Here is a 13,957-nt window from a genome sequence, read left to right on the forward strand (position 1 = left end):
CTCTCAAGAGAACCCGGCGGGGGTCGTGACGACCCAGGGTCACCTCCGCCACAGTCACGTGCCCACTCAGATTCGCGGGAGGGAGCACAGACCCCGCTGCTTGGTGGAAGGAGTGACCGAGGTCACATTGAACAAAGAGCACATGGGACAGGGGATTGTGTTTCCACAAGCTTTGCAAGGCTCAACCTGCCACCCGGCATGAGGCAAACGTGCAACTCCGACTCTTTCTCTGCCCAGACGTTGACGAATGTTCTCAAAGCCCCTCGCCCTGTGGACCCAACTCGGTCTGCACAAACGTGCGCGGGAGGTATAGATGCAGCTGCCTTCCTGGTTTCTCTTCTCCCACTGGAGATGGCTGGACCCCGGGACGGCCGGGCAACTTCTTCTGCACGGGTAACGCTCTCGGGCTCCCGAATGTGGACACCCACCAAAGGGCTGGACTCTCGCGCCTCTAAAGGTAGACGTTCACTCTCTCACCCTCCTTCACTGCCTCTCAGACATCAACGAGTGCCTCCGCCCCAGGCCCTGCCCAGAGCATTCTGACTGTGTCAACTCCATGGGGAGCTACAGTTGCAACTGCCAGGCGGGGTTTTTCTCCAGCAACTCCACCTGTGAAGGTATGAAGGATCCGCTCTTAATCATCAACCTACTAACTAATTAAGGTGCACCTCCCTGGCAAGTCAGACGCAGGAGGGTTTTTCGTATTTTGTTTTTGAGTTGGGGTCTTGCTCTGTGGCCCAGGCTGGAGTGCAGTGGCAGCCTCGACCCCCTGGGCTCAGGTGATCTTCCAGCCTCAGCCTCCTGAGTAGCTGGGACTATAGGTGCACATCACCGTGTCCAGCTAACTTTTCTATTTCTTTTTTGTAAAAAAAGAAGACTTACTATGTTGCCCAGACGGGTCTCAAACTCCTGCGCTTGAGCATTCCTCCTGCCTTGGCCTCCCAAGGTACTGGGATTATGGGCATGCGCCACCATTCCTGGTCTTCCTTCCTTCCTTCCATCTCTTCCCTCTTTCCTTTCTTTCTTCCCTCTTTCTTTCTTTCCCTTTTTCCTCTCCCTCTTCCCTCCCACCTCCCTCCCTTCTCTCTCTCTCTCTCTCTCATCACAAAGATTACTCCCGGTCTCTGTAACATTCATGCGTGCTTGGGCTTCCTCACTACGTGGCAGTTCCAAAAATGAGCCTCTCAAGAGAACCCGGCGGGGGTCGTGACGACCCAGGGTCACCTCCGCCACAGTCACGTGCCCACTCAGATTCGCGGGAGGGAGCACAGACCCCGCCGCTTGGTGGAAGGAGTGACCGAGGTCATATTGAACAAAGAGCACATGGGACAGGGGACCGTGTTTCCACAAGCTTTGCAAGGCTCAACCTGCCACCCGGCATGAGGCAAACGTGCAGCTCCGACTCTTTCTCTGCCCAGACGTTGACGAATGTTCTCAAAGCCCCTCGCGCTGTGGACCCTACTCGGTCTGCACAAACTTGCGTGGGAGGTATAGATGCAGCTGCCTTCCTGGTTTCTCTTCTCCCACTGGAGATGGCTGGACCCCGGGACGGCCGGGGAACTTCTTCTGCACAGGTAATGCTCCCGTCTCCCGGGTGTGGACACCCACCAAAGGGCTGGACTCTCGCACCTCCAAAGGTAGACATTCACTCTCTCACCCTCCTTCACTGCCTCTCAGACTTCGACGAGTGCCTCCGCCCTGGGTCCTGCCCTGAGCATTCTGACTGTGTCAACTCTGTGGGCAGCTACAGTTGCAACTGCCAGGCGGGGTTTTTCTCCAGCAACTCCACCTGTGAAGGTATGAAGGACCCACTCTTAGTCATCAACCTACTAACTAAGGTGCAGCTCCCTGGCAAGTCATGCAAAGAAGGGTTTTTCGTATTTTGTTTTTGAGTTGGGGTCTTGCTCTGTGGCAGGATGACAACTCATCGGCAACCTCGACCCCCTGTGCTCAGGCGATCTTCCAGCCTCAGCCTCCTGAGTAGCTGGGACTACAAGCAGGCGCCACCACAGTCAGCTAATTTTTTTTGTAGGGACGACATCTTGCTGTGTTGTCCAGGCTGGTTTTGAACTTCTGAGCTCAGGCGATCCTCCCTCCTCAGCCTCCCAAAGTGCTGGGGTTACAGGCATGAGCCACGATGTCCAGCCAGAGGGATTTTCTCATTTTAGGAATGAGAAGATGGGGACTAAGAGAGGTGAAGTGGCTTTACCAAGGACAGGCAACCATTAAACCGAAGAGCTGGGATCTGAACTCCTGTTGGGCCACTATGAGTCAAACAGAGGATCAAGTTGTACTTGGGTATGATGGCATGATCTTGTTTCCAGTGTCATCAGGGGCCATTGGTAATGTTCAGAGATTTTTTTTTGAGTTGGGGGTCTCGCTCTGTCACCCAGTTTGGAATGCAGTGTTATAACCATGGCTCACCACGCCTCAAACTCCCAGCCTCAAGTGACCCTCCTGCTTCCGTCACCAAGCCTGGCTCATCTGTAAATTTTTGTAGAGACAGGACTTTGCTAGGTTGCCCAGGCTGATCTCAAACTCTCATGGCCATGCTTCACTTCAAGAGGGGGCTGGGAGAAAGGTCTGACTGTGTGCTCAGGAAGAAGGGGAGAACCCGGGTCTGGGAAGGATCAGCCCTGCCTGCCACATATGACACACCGACTGGGTCACTTCCATCTGCAGCCTCTAGTCTGCGAGTCCTGATTTACCTGGGTTTTCTCTTCTACTCATCAGATGTGGATGAATGCACCAACCCCAGCGCTTGTCCGGAACATGCGACATGTGCTAACACCATCGGCAACTACTCTTGTTTCTGCAACCCAGATTTTGAATCTGGCAGTGGAAACCTGAGTTTCCAGGACTTGGAAGGATCGTGTGAAGGTAGGTGGGGTATCCATTGGGGAGTCAGGTCTGAGGTTGTGCCCAAAGACAGAGGTAAGGGGGTCAGGGTGGGTCCTGGCTGAGTTTAAGACGCTCATCTGTAAATCTGAAGCCAAGGATCATTCATTCATTCATTCATTCATGAATTCATCAAATGTCTTTTGAGTACTGACTCTTCTAGGTATCGGGGATACAGCAGTGAATAACTTCTCCAAATACCACGCCATTGGGGGTTGGAGCTTCAACATATGAGGAGGGACCCACCCCCAAAACCCAGAATTATCTTAGAAGGGCAGGCCCCTTGTAGGATGGGCTTTCCCTGCTAGGTAAGTGTTCTGGGAACCCATTGGTATCAGTGTTCCAGCTAGCATTGTTGTGAGAGGCTGCGTTCAGCTTCAGTGAATTTTTTGGGGGCAATTCTTTCAGCACTTTTGATCTTTTTCATGATGGGTGATTTACACGAACAATATGAGGCAGTGGAATTTCGATCAAAAACAGCACGATCCCCGTGCCCCACCCTTCCTGTTCACCTGATGTCACCCTGAGCGACTTTTTGTTTCCCCAGATAAAAAAAAAGTTCTCAAAAGCAAATATTTTGATGTACTAAAAGGCATCAAAATTGACACGTTCAAAAAAGCTCTCAGTGGGTGTATTACATCACACAGAGAGTATTTTGAACACAACTTATGAATAAGAATAAATGCACAATATTTTCATCAATGAATTTTGGGTTTTTTTGGTCCCCCCCTTGTATGAATTTGGAAGGGGGGCATTCTTACTGGCCAAGTTCATTCTGCCTGAGCACAGCAAATCAATCACAGGGACACGAGTTTTACAAAAGAGAAAAGATTTATTTGCAAGGCCACCAAGTGAACAACTCTTAAATCCACCTCCCTGAAGATAAGATGTAGGAGATATTTATGACTTAAAGAAGTGGATGGTCTAAGGTGTGAGGAAAAATGACTGGTGGTGGGAAAAAAAATGAAGTAACCAATTTCTGTGTGCAAGTGTAGTCAGGGGTTCATGGCATTTCATAGGACTTTGGTACGGAAAATAGGGGCCTTAGTATGATTTGAGAGTATTTTTAGCCCTCTGTTGCCAAAATGCCACCTCTGGGGCACTTAAGGACCCAGTTGAATTGTCAGTGGTCTTAACAACTGAAGTCCCCATTACCACGGTGACCTATGAATGTCATCTATAAAGTTGTTTATGAAGGTTAAGTTTCAGAGGAGAAGCCTTCAGTTACCACAACCTTCAGCTTCATGGAAACATAATAAGAAAAGCAAGCAAGACAAGCAGATTGGATTCAATTAACCCCTTGGTTTCAGCACCCTTCAATCTATAGCTCCCAGGAACACACAGCTGTAAGAGACAGAGCCAGACTTTGAACCCAGAGTGTCCCTGTTCTCAACTCCTCCAGTGCCTTTGTTTTTGCTATTCATAATATAGTGATTTGTAGGGGGGATATTGAGATTTATCAGGGTAAGAGGTGGACATGCAAGGTCAAGGCTGGGGGGACAGAGGAGAGAGACAACAAGGTGATTCATGCATTGGGATTATAAACCATGAAGGGATTAGAAGTGAAAGATGAGGTTGGTGTGCTTGGTTGGGACCAGTTCTCAAGCCTTTGTACATCGAATGAGGAGTTTGGATTTTACCCTGAGTCTTGGGGAGCCTTCTCAGAAGTTTTTCATGGGTCATGGATACACCTCTAAACATTTGCTTTCTGAATGATGAAAGTGTGTCTGTTCGTGATGTAGCCTCAGCTTCCTTCATTCTCTTGATATAGACTGTCTTTTTTCTTAGATGTAGATGAATGTTCCAGGAACTCAACTCTTTGTGGTCCCAATTCTGTCTGCATCAGCACTCTGGGAAAATACAATTGTTCCTGCCTGCCTGGATTCTTTTCACCTGATTTTCAAACCTCTAAGGATCCAGAGAGTTTTGGATGTACAGGTAATTCTCCCAGCCGTGCTGAGGGCTTCTCAATGGATATCAAACCATCCTTGTATTAGCATATTTTGCATTGCTATAAACAAATACTGGAGGCTGGGTAATTTATACAGAAAAAAGGTTCATTTGGCTCACAGTTCTGCCTAGCACTGGCATCTGCTCAGCTTCTAGTGAGGCCTCAGGGAGCTTTTCCTCATGGCAGAAGGCAGAGAGGGAGCAGGTGTGTCACGTGGTGAGAGTGAGAGCAAGAAACAGAGAAGAAGATGAAGTGGTGCAAGGCTCTTTTAAACAATCAGTTCTAACTCATAAGGTGAGAACTCACTCATTACGGTGAGACGGTACCAAGCCACTCCCATGACCAGAGCACGTCCCACTAGACTCCACTTTCCCACTTTCAACATTTGGGGTCACATTTCACCACGAACTTTTGAAGAGACAACCACCCAGACTTTACCAGTCCCGAAACATAGTGACTTATAACCATGACCCCTTGTTCTTTCTCAAGAGTCTACATGTTGAACACCTGATTCTGTTTCACATAGTGTCATCTGGGGCTCTAGGGTGGCTGGAACAAACAACAGCCTCTTTGGCTCTAACTCACTAGATCTTGGTAGCACTCTTCTCACCCCCATGTTGTGACAACCAAAAATGTCTCCAGACATTGCTCAGTGCTCCCTGGGAGGACAAATCGCCCCCAGGTGAGCATGACTAGCTTAACATAATAGACATTTCTCACTCACGTAACAATCCAGCATGGATATACTTGGCTGCTGGGCAGCTTCCCTCCACGTGGTGATAAAGGGACCCAGTCTGTCTCCATTTTTTGGTTCTTCCATCCTTTAAAGTCCCTGGTCCCAGCTAGTGGAGGGGAAAGAGAAATGACACCCACTTCTTGACCACTGTTATATTAAGTCTAACTAAAGATGCCTCCTTGCATGTTTTGGGTTGACCTGGATGTTTCTCTGTAACCTTTTGCTGTAACCTAACCGGGTATATAGACAGACAGTAGTCTGCTTTTGTGTCAATCACTGAGTTATGGCCGATCAAAGGTGGCCAGCTGTTCAAACGGGGATCAAATAAGGCAATCTCCAAGCTGTAACCAATCTGGCTATTTCTGTACCTCATTTCTGTTTTCTGTAGATCATTTTTCTTTCTCTTTTTGCAAAGCTTCTTCTACCCCGTGGCTGTGCTGGAGTCTCTGAGCCGGCTCTGGTTCAGGAGGCTGCCCAGTTTGCAAATCATTCTTTGCTCAGTTAAACTCTGTTAAATTTATTATTTATTATTATTATTATTTTGAGTCAGTGCCTCCCTCTGTCACCTAGGCTGGAGTGCAGTGACAGGATCACAGTTCATCACAGCCTTGACCTCCTGGACTCAGGCAATTCTCCCTCCCCAGCCTTTCGAGGAGGTGGGACTATAGACATGCACCACCATGCCTGGCTCGTGTGAAAAAACTTTTTTTTTTTTTGGTAGAAACAAGGTCTCCCTGTGTTGTCCAGGCTGGTCTTGAACTCCTGGCCTTAAGTAATTCTCCTTCCTTGGCCTCCCAAAGTTCTGGGATTACAGACATGAGCCACCATGCGTGGCAAACTCTGTTACATTGAAAGAATTTAAATTTAAGAAAAAATATTTTTCTTTTACCACCACCTTGGCCTGGAAGTGTCACCTATCACAGCCCGCATATCCCATGGGTGAAAATGAATCACATGCTCCCACCTAGATGCAAGGGGTTCTGGGAAATGTAGTCCCTGGCTGGGCCGCCATTTTCTAGTGAAACATGCCTCTGTACTTGGGAAGGGGAAGCCCAACTCTGTCGGACCATTCACCCACTCTGTGTCACACCCATTCTGTTCCCCACAGATATTGATGAATGTGTTGAAATGTGCCCTGGGAATGCAACATGCACCAACACTCCTGGGAGCTACTTTTGCACCTGCCATCCTGGCTTTTTCCCAAGTCAGGGGCAGCTGAACTTCACAGACCCAGAAGTGGAATGCAGAGGTGAGCAGAGGCTTTGCCTGAGAAGATGTTTTTCCGTGTTCCTCCTCTGGGTTTCTTGATATGCTCCGGTTCTTTGCAGATATTGACGAGTGCTCCCAGGATGTGTCGCCATGTGGTCCAAATTCTGTCTGCACCAACACCCCGAGCTCCTACAGCTGTGGCTGCATCGTGGGCTTCCGTCCCCATCCAGAAGGCTCCCAGAAATATGGCAACTTCAGCTGCAAAAGTAATAATCTCCTTGGTCTGTCTTGGCCATGAAATCTGTGTCTTGCTTTGGTTATGAAGCTCTTATCTAGCCACCCCTGGCGTTTTCTCTTGCTTTCACCTCAGTCAGATCATTCTTTTTTATTTTTAGTCATTCAATTCCTCATGTGCTAATTTGCTCATTCGAAAAATGACTTTTGGAGCACCTATTAATTGATTAATTAAACAGGTCCCGGCACTAAGTGCTGAGCATTCCATCCTGGATATGATGAGCATGGCATCTGTCCTCACGTAGCTTGTAGTCTTGGGAAGGATCAAGGGAGCCCACACAAAAATATTTAATGATGACAATGGTGGGTGCAACAGCTGAGAAGGCATACTGAGCCTTTAAGTGGCAAATGGGATATTAAATACGATCCAAGAAAAATGGTATTTAATTGGAAACTTGAAAGAGAAGTAGGAGTTTGCTGGATGAAGAGTGGAGATCACAGTGCTCCAGGCGGTAGCAGGTGCAAATGTCCTGAGGCTCATGTACTTAAGGATAAGGGGAAGTGACATCAGATGTATCTGGTGAAGAGGGCAGGGATCAGATTCTGCAGGACGCTGTGTGCTTAGTGAAGAATTTTGGAGTTTTTTTTTTTTTTTAGTTGGGGTCTCTTGTCACCCAGGCTGGAGTGCAGTGGCACGCTCATGGCCACTGCAGCTTTGACCCATTGGGTTTAGGCGATCCTTCCACCTCAGTCTTCCAAGTAGCTGGAACTACAGGTGCATGCCACCATGCCTGGCTAGTTTTTATGACTTATTGTAGAGATGAGGCCTCGCCAAGTTGCCCAGGCTGGTCTTGAACCCCCCAGCTCAAGCGATCCTCTCACCTCAGCCTCCCAAAGTGCTGGGATTACAGGCTGAGCCACTGCACCTGCTTTTTTTTTTAAAGAGACAGGGTTTCTCTCTGTCACACAGGCTGGAGTACAGTGATAAAATCATAGTTCACTGTAACCTCAAACTCCTGGACTTAAGTGATCCTCCTCCCTCAGCCTCCTGAGTAGCTGGGACTACAGACGTGGGCCACCATGACTGACTAATTTTTTTCTTTAATTTTTGTAGAGATAGAGTCTTGCTTGCTGGGCTCAAACTCCTGGCCTCAAGTGATCCTCCTGCCTCAACCTTCCAAAGCACTGAGATTGCAGGCATGAGCCACCACACCCAACCCAGAGTCTTTTTTCCCCTCAAGAACAATGAGGAATCTTGAACAGCTTAAAACTTTTAAAGTATAGATTATTTGACGCATAAAAAATATATATGCAGCCGGGCTCAGTGGCTCAGCCTGTAATCCCGCGCCTTTGGGAGGCCGAGGTGAGTGGATTGCCTGAGCCCGCGGGTTTGAGGCCCGCCTGGGCAACTTGACGTGACCTCATCTCTACAATAAATCAAAACGCAGCCAGGTGTGGTAGCGTGCTCCTGTATTTCCAGCTACTTGGAAGGCTGAGGCGGAAGGATCGCCGGAGCCCAGCAGGCCGTGGCTGCGGTGGCTGGGAGTGGCCACTGCACTCCAGCCTGGGTGACAGAGTGAGACTCCAACTCAAAAAAAAAAAAAATTATATATATATATATATGTATACATACACATCTCATTGGACAATGAAAGATAACAATGGAATGAATGTCTCTGAGGCTCTTCTCAACATAAAAATGAGAACATCCTCAATGCCATTGTGTCTCCTACATGCTCCTTCTCCACTTCTGTCCTGTTCAGAGGGAACCACTTGAAGTTTCATGTTTATTAGTTCCCTACTTAAAAAATATTTCCCCATTTATGTACAATGTCTTCTTAGTTTTGCTTGCTTTGGGGCTTTGTAAACATGGTGTCATACTATGTAGAATCCTCTCTGATTTGCTCTTTCTCACTCATGGTCATGTTTCTTAGAGTCCGTGATGTTGTAGTGTGTAGTTGTGGTTGTCTGTTTTCACCATTGTGTATTATGGCAATGGATGCATCTTTCTTTCCTTTCTTTCTTTCTTTCTTTCTTTCTTTCTTTCTTTCTTTCTTTCTTTCTTTCTTTCTTTCTTTCTCTCTTTCTTTCTTTCTTTCTTTTCTTCTCTCTCTCCTTACAGCCTTCCTTCCTTTCTTCCTCTCTCTCTCTTTCTCTCTCTCTCTCTCCTCTCTACCCTCCCTTCTTTCTTTCCTTCCCTTTTTTTTTTTAGAGGTGAAGTCTCATCATTTGACCAGGCTGGTTTCAAACTCCTAAGCCCAAGCAGTCCTCTCACCTCAGCCTCACAAAGTGTTGAGATCACCGGTGTGAGCCACCACACCTGGTCATTTTATAGTTTTTTTCTTGTTTTGTTTTTTCGAGTCGGGGTCTCACTCCGACACTAAGGCTGGAGTGCAATGGTATGATCACTGCTCACCGCAATCTCAACGTCCTGGGCTCAGGTGATCTTCCTACTTCAGTCTCCTGAGTAGCTAAGACTACAGTCATGCACCACTATGCCTCACTAATTTTTTGACTTTTTTTGGTGGAGATGGAGTTCACTATGTTGCCCTGGCTGGTCTCAAACTCCTGGGCTCAAGTAATCCTCCTTCCTTGGCCTGCCAAAGTGCTGGAATTATGGGCCCAATGGACGGATTTTAAGTGAAGTGGGGGAATAATCAGACTTGCCTTTAAATCATATCTTGCCATAGTTGAAGTTTGGTTTGGTTGTTTTCTGTTTCCTTCCTAGGGGTTCCCTTCAAGTGTAGGGAAGATATGATGCCCCAAAGCGAGCAGGTCCAGCAGTGCCAAGAAGGAGGTGCCATGCAACCTAAATATGTAAGTAGTTTTGAAGCTATCTAGTTCTTGAGGTTTTCCTAGAAGCCACTTAGGTAGGATGTTGGCTTTCCGGTATTAACAAAGGCAAAAAAAACAGTGGCCTAAACCAGAGAGCAGTTTGTTTGTCTTCTCTGCAGACGTTTGAGTGTAAGCTGTGCAGAGCTGACATAATAGGCTTATAATGCCCGGCCGTCATCAACCCAGCACCCACGCATCTTTGTGGTCCAAGATGGCTGCTCCAGCTCCTGCCATCACACCTGCATTCCAGATAGTGGGAGGGAGAGAAGGGAAAGTGAAAGGCACAGTCCTCTGCTTGAAGTCAATGACCAGCATCACTTCTTCTCTGATTGGCCAGAAAGTAGTCACATGGTCACACCTAGCTGCAAGGCAAGCTGGGAAAAAAGGATATTTGTCTATCTAAAACCTGAGGATTATTTTACTAAAAAAAAAAAAAAATGAAAGGGAGACTATATCGGAGTCTCCCCACCAGTGACAGTGTTAGTGCTGCACCTGATGTGGGTGATGTGATACACAGCCAGTCAGGCGAAGAGGAACTTGGACCTCCTGACTACCTAATAAAGTCATTGCCATGAGGAAAGTGTAGTGGATGCCACTATTCTAAATATGAACATGTAAATTAACTTTGGAATTTCCATGCACCTTGGACTTTCCTTTACTTTTTAAATTGTGGTAGAATACACATAAGGCTCACCGTTTTCGACATTTTGTTTTTATTTTTGGAGACAGGACCCCACTTAGTCACCCAGGCTGTTGTGCATTGGCATGATCATAGCTAACTGCAACCTTGAACTCCTGGGCTCAGGCAATTCTCCTGTCTCAACCTCCTGAGTAGCTGGGACTACAGGTGTGCACCACCACACCTGGATGATTTTTAACTTTTTGTGTAGACAGGGTCTTGTTATGTTGCTTAGGCTGGTCTCAGACTCCTGGCCTCAAGCAATCCTCCCACCATGGCCTCCCAAAGTGCTGCGATTACAGGCTTGCCCCGTCACGCGTGACCCATTTTAGACATCTTTTTTTTTTGAGTCGGAGTCTCACTCTGTCACCCAGACTGGAGTGCAGTGGCCGCTCATTTTAGACATCTTAAGTGAACAATTGTCACCTTCACTATGTTGTGGAACCATCACTAACGGTCCCAGAATATTTTCTTTTTCTTTTCTTTTTTTTTGAGTGGTAGTCTCATTCTGTCACCCAGACTGGAGTGCAGTGGCTGCTCCCGGCCACTGCAGCCTCGACCTGCTGGGCTCCAGCGATCCTTCCGCCTCAGCCTTCCAAGTAGCCGGAACTACAGGTGCGCCCTACCACGCCCGGCTAATTTTTGATTTATTGTAGAGATGAGGTCTCGCCAAGTTGCCAGGCGGGTCTCGAACCTGCAGGCTCAGGCAATCCACTCACCTCAGCCTCCCAAAGCGCTGGGATTGCAGGCTGAGCCACCGAGCCCGGCTCCAGAATATTTTCATCACTCCAAAAAGAAAACCCTGTCCCCACTAAGCCATCACTCACTCCCCAGTCTCCCTTCCTCCCAGCTTATGGCAAACACTAGCTAACTTTCTGTTTCTAGGGTTCTGTCTATTCTGGACATATAAATGGAACCATGCAATATTGGTTCTTTTGTTTCTGGTTTCTTTTACTAAGCACGACGCTTTCAGGGCCCATTCATACTTTAGCCTGTGTCAGAACTTTATTCTTTTCTAGGCCTAAATAATATTCCTTTTGGACCACTGTTGGCTCACATGTTTCTCCATCCCTTTATTTCACGATCGGTTTTGCTGTTTGTTTATGTGTACTTCTTGTACCCGTGGAAGAGAAAGGTGATGTGATTCTAATTCTGATCCAATGGTGAGTTTTTTATTTCCCTGATAATTCTAGAGATGCGGGAATTCAGGACCACCTTATCTGAGTGACTTGACAGCCCAGTATGTAGACTCCATGCTTGAGGGCACAGATCAACCAATGCTCACAAATGCTCTTCCTTCTGGGGCATAGGTTTCCTTTTGTGCGCTCATAAACACCACCTTCAGTGTTCTGGACCATGCGTGTGAAAACAAAACCACCAAAGTTTCTCTGAAGGTAACGATCAGGGCTTTGTCATGGTGTTTTGAGTTTCAAGTATTTTGGGCACACTCAAAAAACATTTGTAGAGATGGGATCTTGCTATGTTACCCAGGCTGGTCTTGATCCTCCTGCCTCGGCCTCTCAGAGTGCTGGGATTACAGGTGTGAGTCTGTAACGTGCCTGGCTTATGTACACACTGGGTGCAGAAAGTCCTCTTTATTATTAATGGGAAGTGTTGTTCTGGATTGTGGGTTCACATTTACTTTTTTTATGGTTGTAGAGTTTTGAAAATTAACATACAGCAAAAATCACCTTTTTGTGGGGAGCATATAGCTATAAGTTTTGCCACCTAACTAGATCAGTGAAACAATCACATCATTCCTTGCAGAGTACGGCTGAGAGCTTCACACCTGTGCTTAAACAAACACCCATGTGGTCCAAACTCACCAAGGAAGAGACATCCACCCTGGGCACGGTCTTGCTGGAGAGTGTGGAGAGCACAACACTGGCAGCTTTACTGAAACCCGCGGGGAATGCCAGCCAGACTATTCAGACAGAATACTTAGGTAGGACCCCTCATAACAAGGTCACACCTGGTGGTGGTCTTTTGAGGGATGACTTTGGCGATGGGATTTTCCATGTTGATCCTTTCCCCAATCGTTTTTAAAACTCTGATCTTACAGCAAAATAAGTCTAATCATATGACTGACTTGTTTCATTGATTGAGTGCTTGTCAAGGACCAGGAACTGTGTCACGGGTGTGTCATTCATTTATTCAACAAATATTTGTTAATTGTGTACTATATGGTGGATTAAGGTTATGGTAGTCATTTGCTGTTTTCAGATATTTCCAGCTCCCCCTGCTGGGACCATGGTAGGAGCGTACTTCTTGGTTACTGTGGAGTCAGGGGGGATTTTGTGACAAGTTTGGGCCAATGAATTGAGGGATAGAATAGTTGATGGTGTGAATTTTTTCAGAATGTTCTTTCCTTCTGCCATAATGATTGGCAGTGTTTCAGACCACAGCTGTTCCATCTGCCTGGGTTCCAGAGTAAGGATCACACTGAGTATGGCCCCAAGTCAATTCAGCATGGGCGTAAGACATTAATGAGAAATAAATACCCTGAAGCTTGGGGTTGTTTGTTACTGCGGCATGTCTGATCCTTTCCTGACTGATACATGCCTGATCAAATGACTGCCTGGGAATAGGAGACACTGTGGATCTTTCATAATGGCACCCCACTCCTGGTAGTAGTTCCTGTATCAGCCACATAAACCCAGGAACTTCCATCCTTATGGATACCAGAAGGCCAAGGGGTGGAAATAGAGTATTTGGTGGGCTCCCATCAGTAGTGAACAAAACTGGGCTTACAGATTTTATATTCTAGTGAGTCAAGTCAGATGATACACAAGCAGACATCTGGTACACCAGATAGAGATACCGCAATGGAAAAAAAACACAGCCGGCTGGGGAGGTTAGAGAAGGTCAGGATTAGGTAGGAGAGTTGCTACTTTATATCATGTGGTCAGAGGAAGTCTCACTGAGACAGAAATTCAGGAAGGGGAACCCTGCCAATATCCAGAGAAAGAGCACTGAGGGAGTACTCAGAAAGTTCAAGAAACAAAGAGGTGGCCAGTGTGGTTGAAATGGAGTAGAGGGTGGTGAGAACAACAAGAGAAGGGGTCAGAAAAGAAAAGAAGAGGTAAATTTTATTGATAAATATAGAGATTTGGGATTTTATCTGCAATCAGCTAGGAGCATTGGAAAATTTGGGAACAGCCATGGCATTATCGGACTTTTTTTTTTTTTTAATTGAAGTCTCACTCTGTTGGTCAGGCTGGAGTGTAGAGGCATGATCACAGCTCACCACAGTCTTGACCTGCTGGATTCAGGTGTTCCTTCTCCCTCAACCTCCAGGGTAGTTTGGACTAAAGTCATGTACCCCCTCTCCCAGCTGATTTTTTTACTTTTTTTTAAATTAAAAAATGTTTGCTTTTTTATCGAGACAAGGTCTTGCTAAGTTGCCCAGGCTGGT

General features: G+C 46.9%; 1 protein-coding gene across 1 annotated transcript in view; it reads left to right on the forward strand.

Annotated features, from left to right (window-relative positions):
* The window catches only part of ADGRE1 (adhesion G protein-coupled receptor E1), a 60,973-nt gene that overhangs the window by 19,921 nt on the left and 27,095 nt on the right, over positions 1–13,957 (forward strand). The window contains exons 3-10 of the mRNA XM_021709334.1: positions 238–393; positions 498–617; positions 2,734–2,880; positions 6,694–6,834; positions 6,914–7,060; positions 9,757–9,845; positions 11,853–11,936; positions 12,310–12,487. Coding sequence (XP_021565009.1) covers positions 238–393; positions 498–617; positions 2,734–2,880; positions 6,694–6,834; positions 6,914–7,060; positions 9,757–9,845; positions 11,853–11,936; positions 12,310–12,487 — 1,062 coding nt within the window. The remainder of the gene's footprint in view (positions 1–237; positions 394–497; positions 618–2,733; positions 2,881–6,693; positions 6,835–6,913; positions 7,061–9,756; positions 9,846–11,852; positions 11,937–12,309; positions 12,488–13,957) is intronic.

This window comes from Carlito syrichta, unplaced genomic scaffold (assembly GCF_000164805.1).
Source record: "Carlito syrichta isolate Samal-C Ts95f unplaced genomic scaffold, Tarsius_syrichta-2.0.1 Scaffold174810, whole genome shotgun sequence".
In the NCBI taxonomy this organism is placed as follows: domain Eukaryota; kingdom Metazoa; phylum Chordata; class Mammalia; order Primates; family Tarsiidae; genus Carlito; species Carlito syrichta.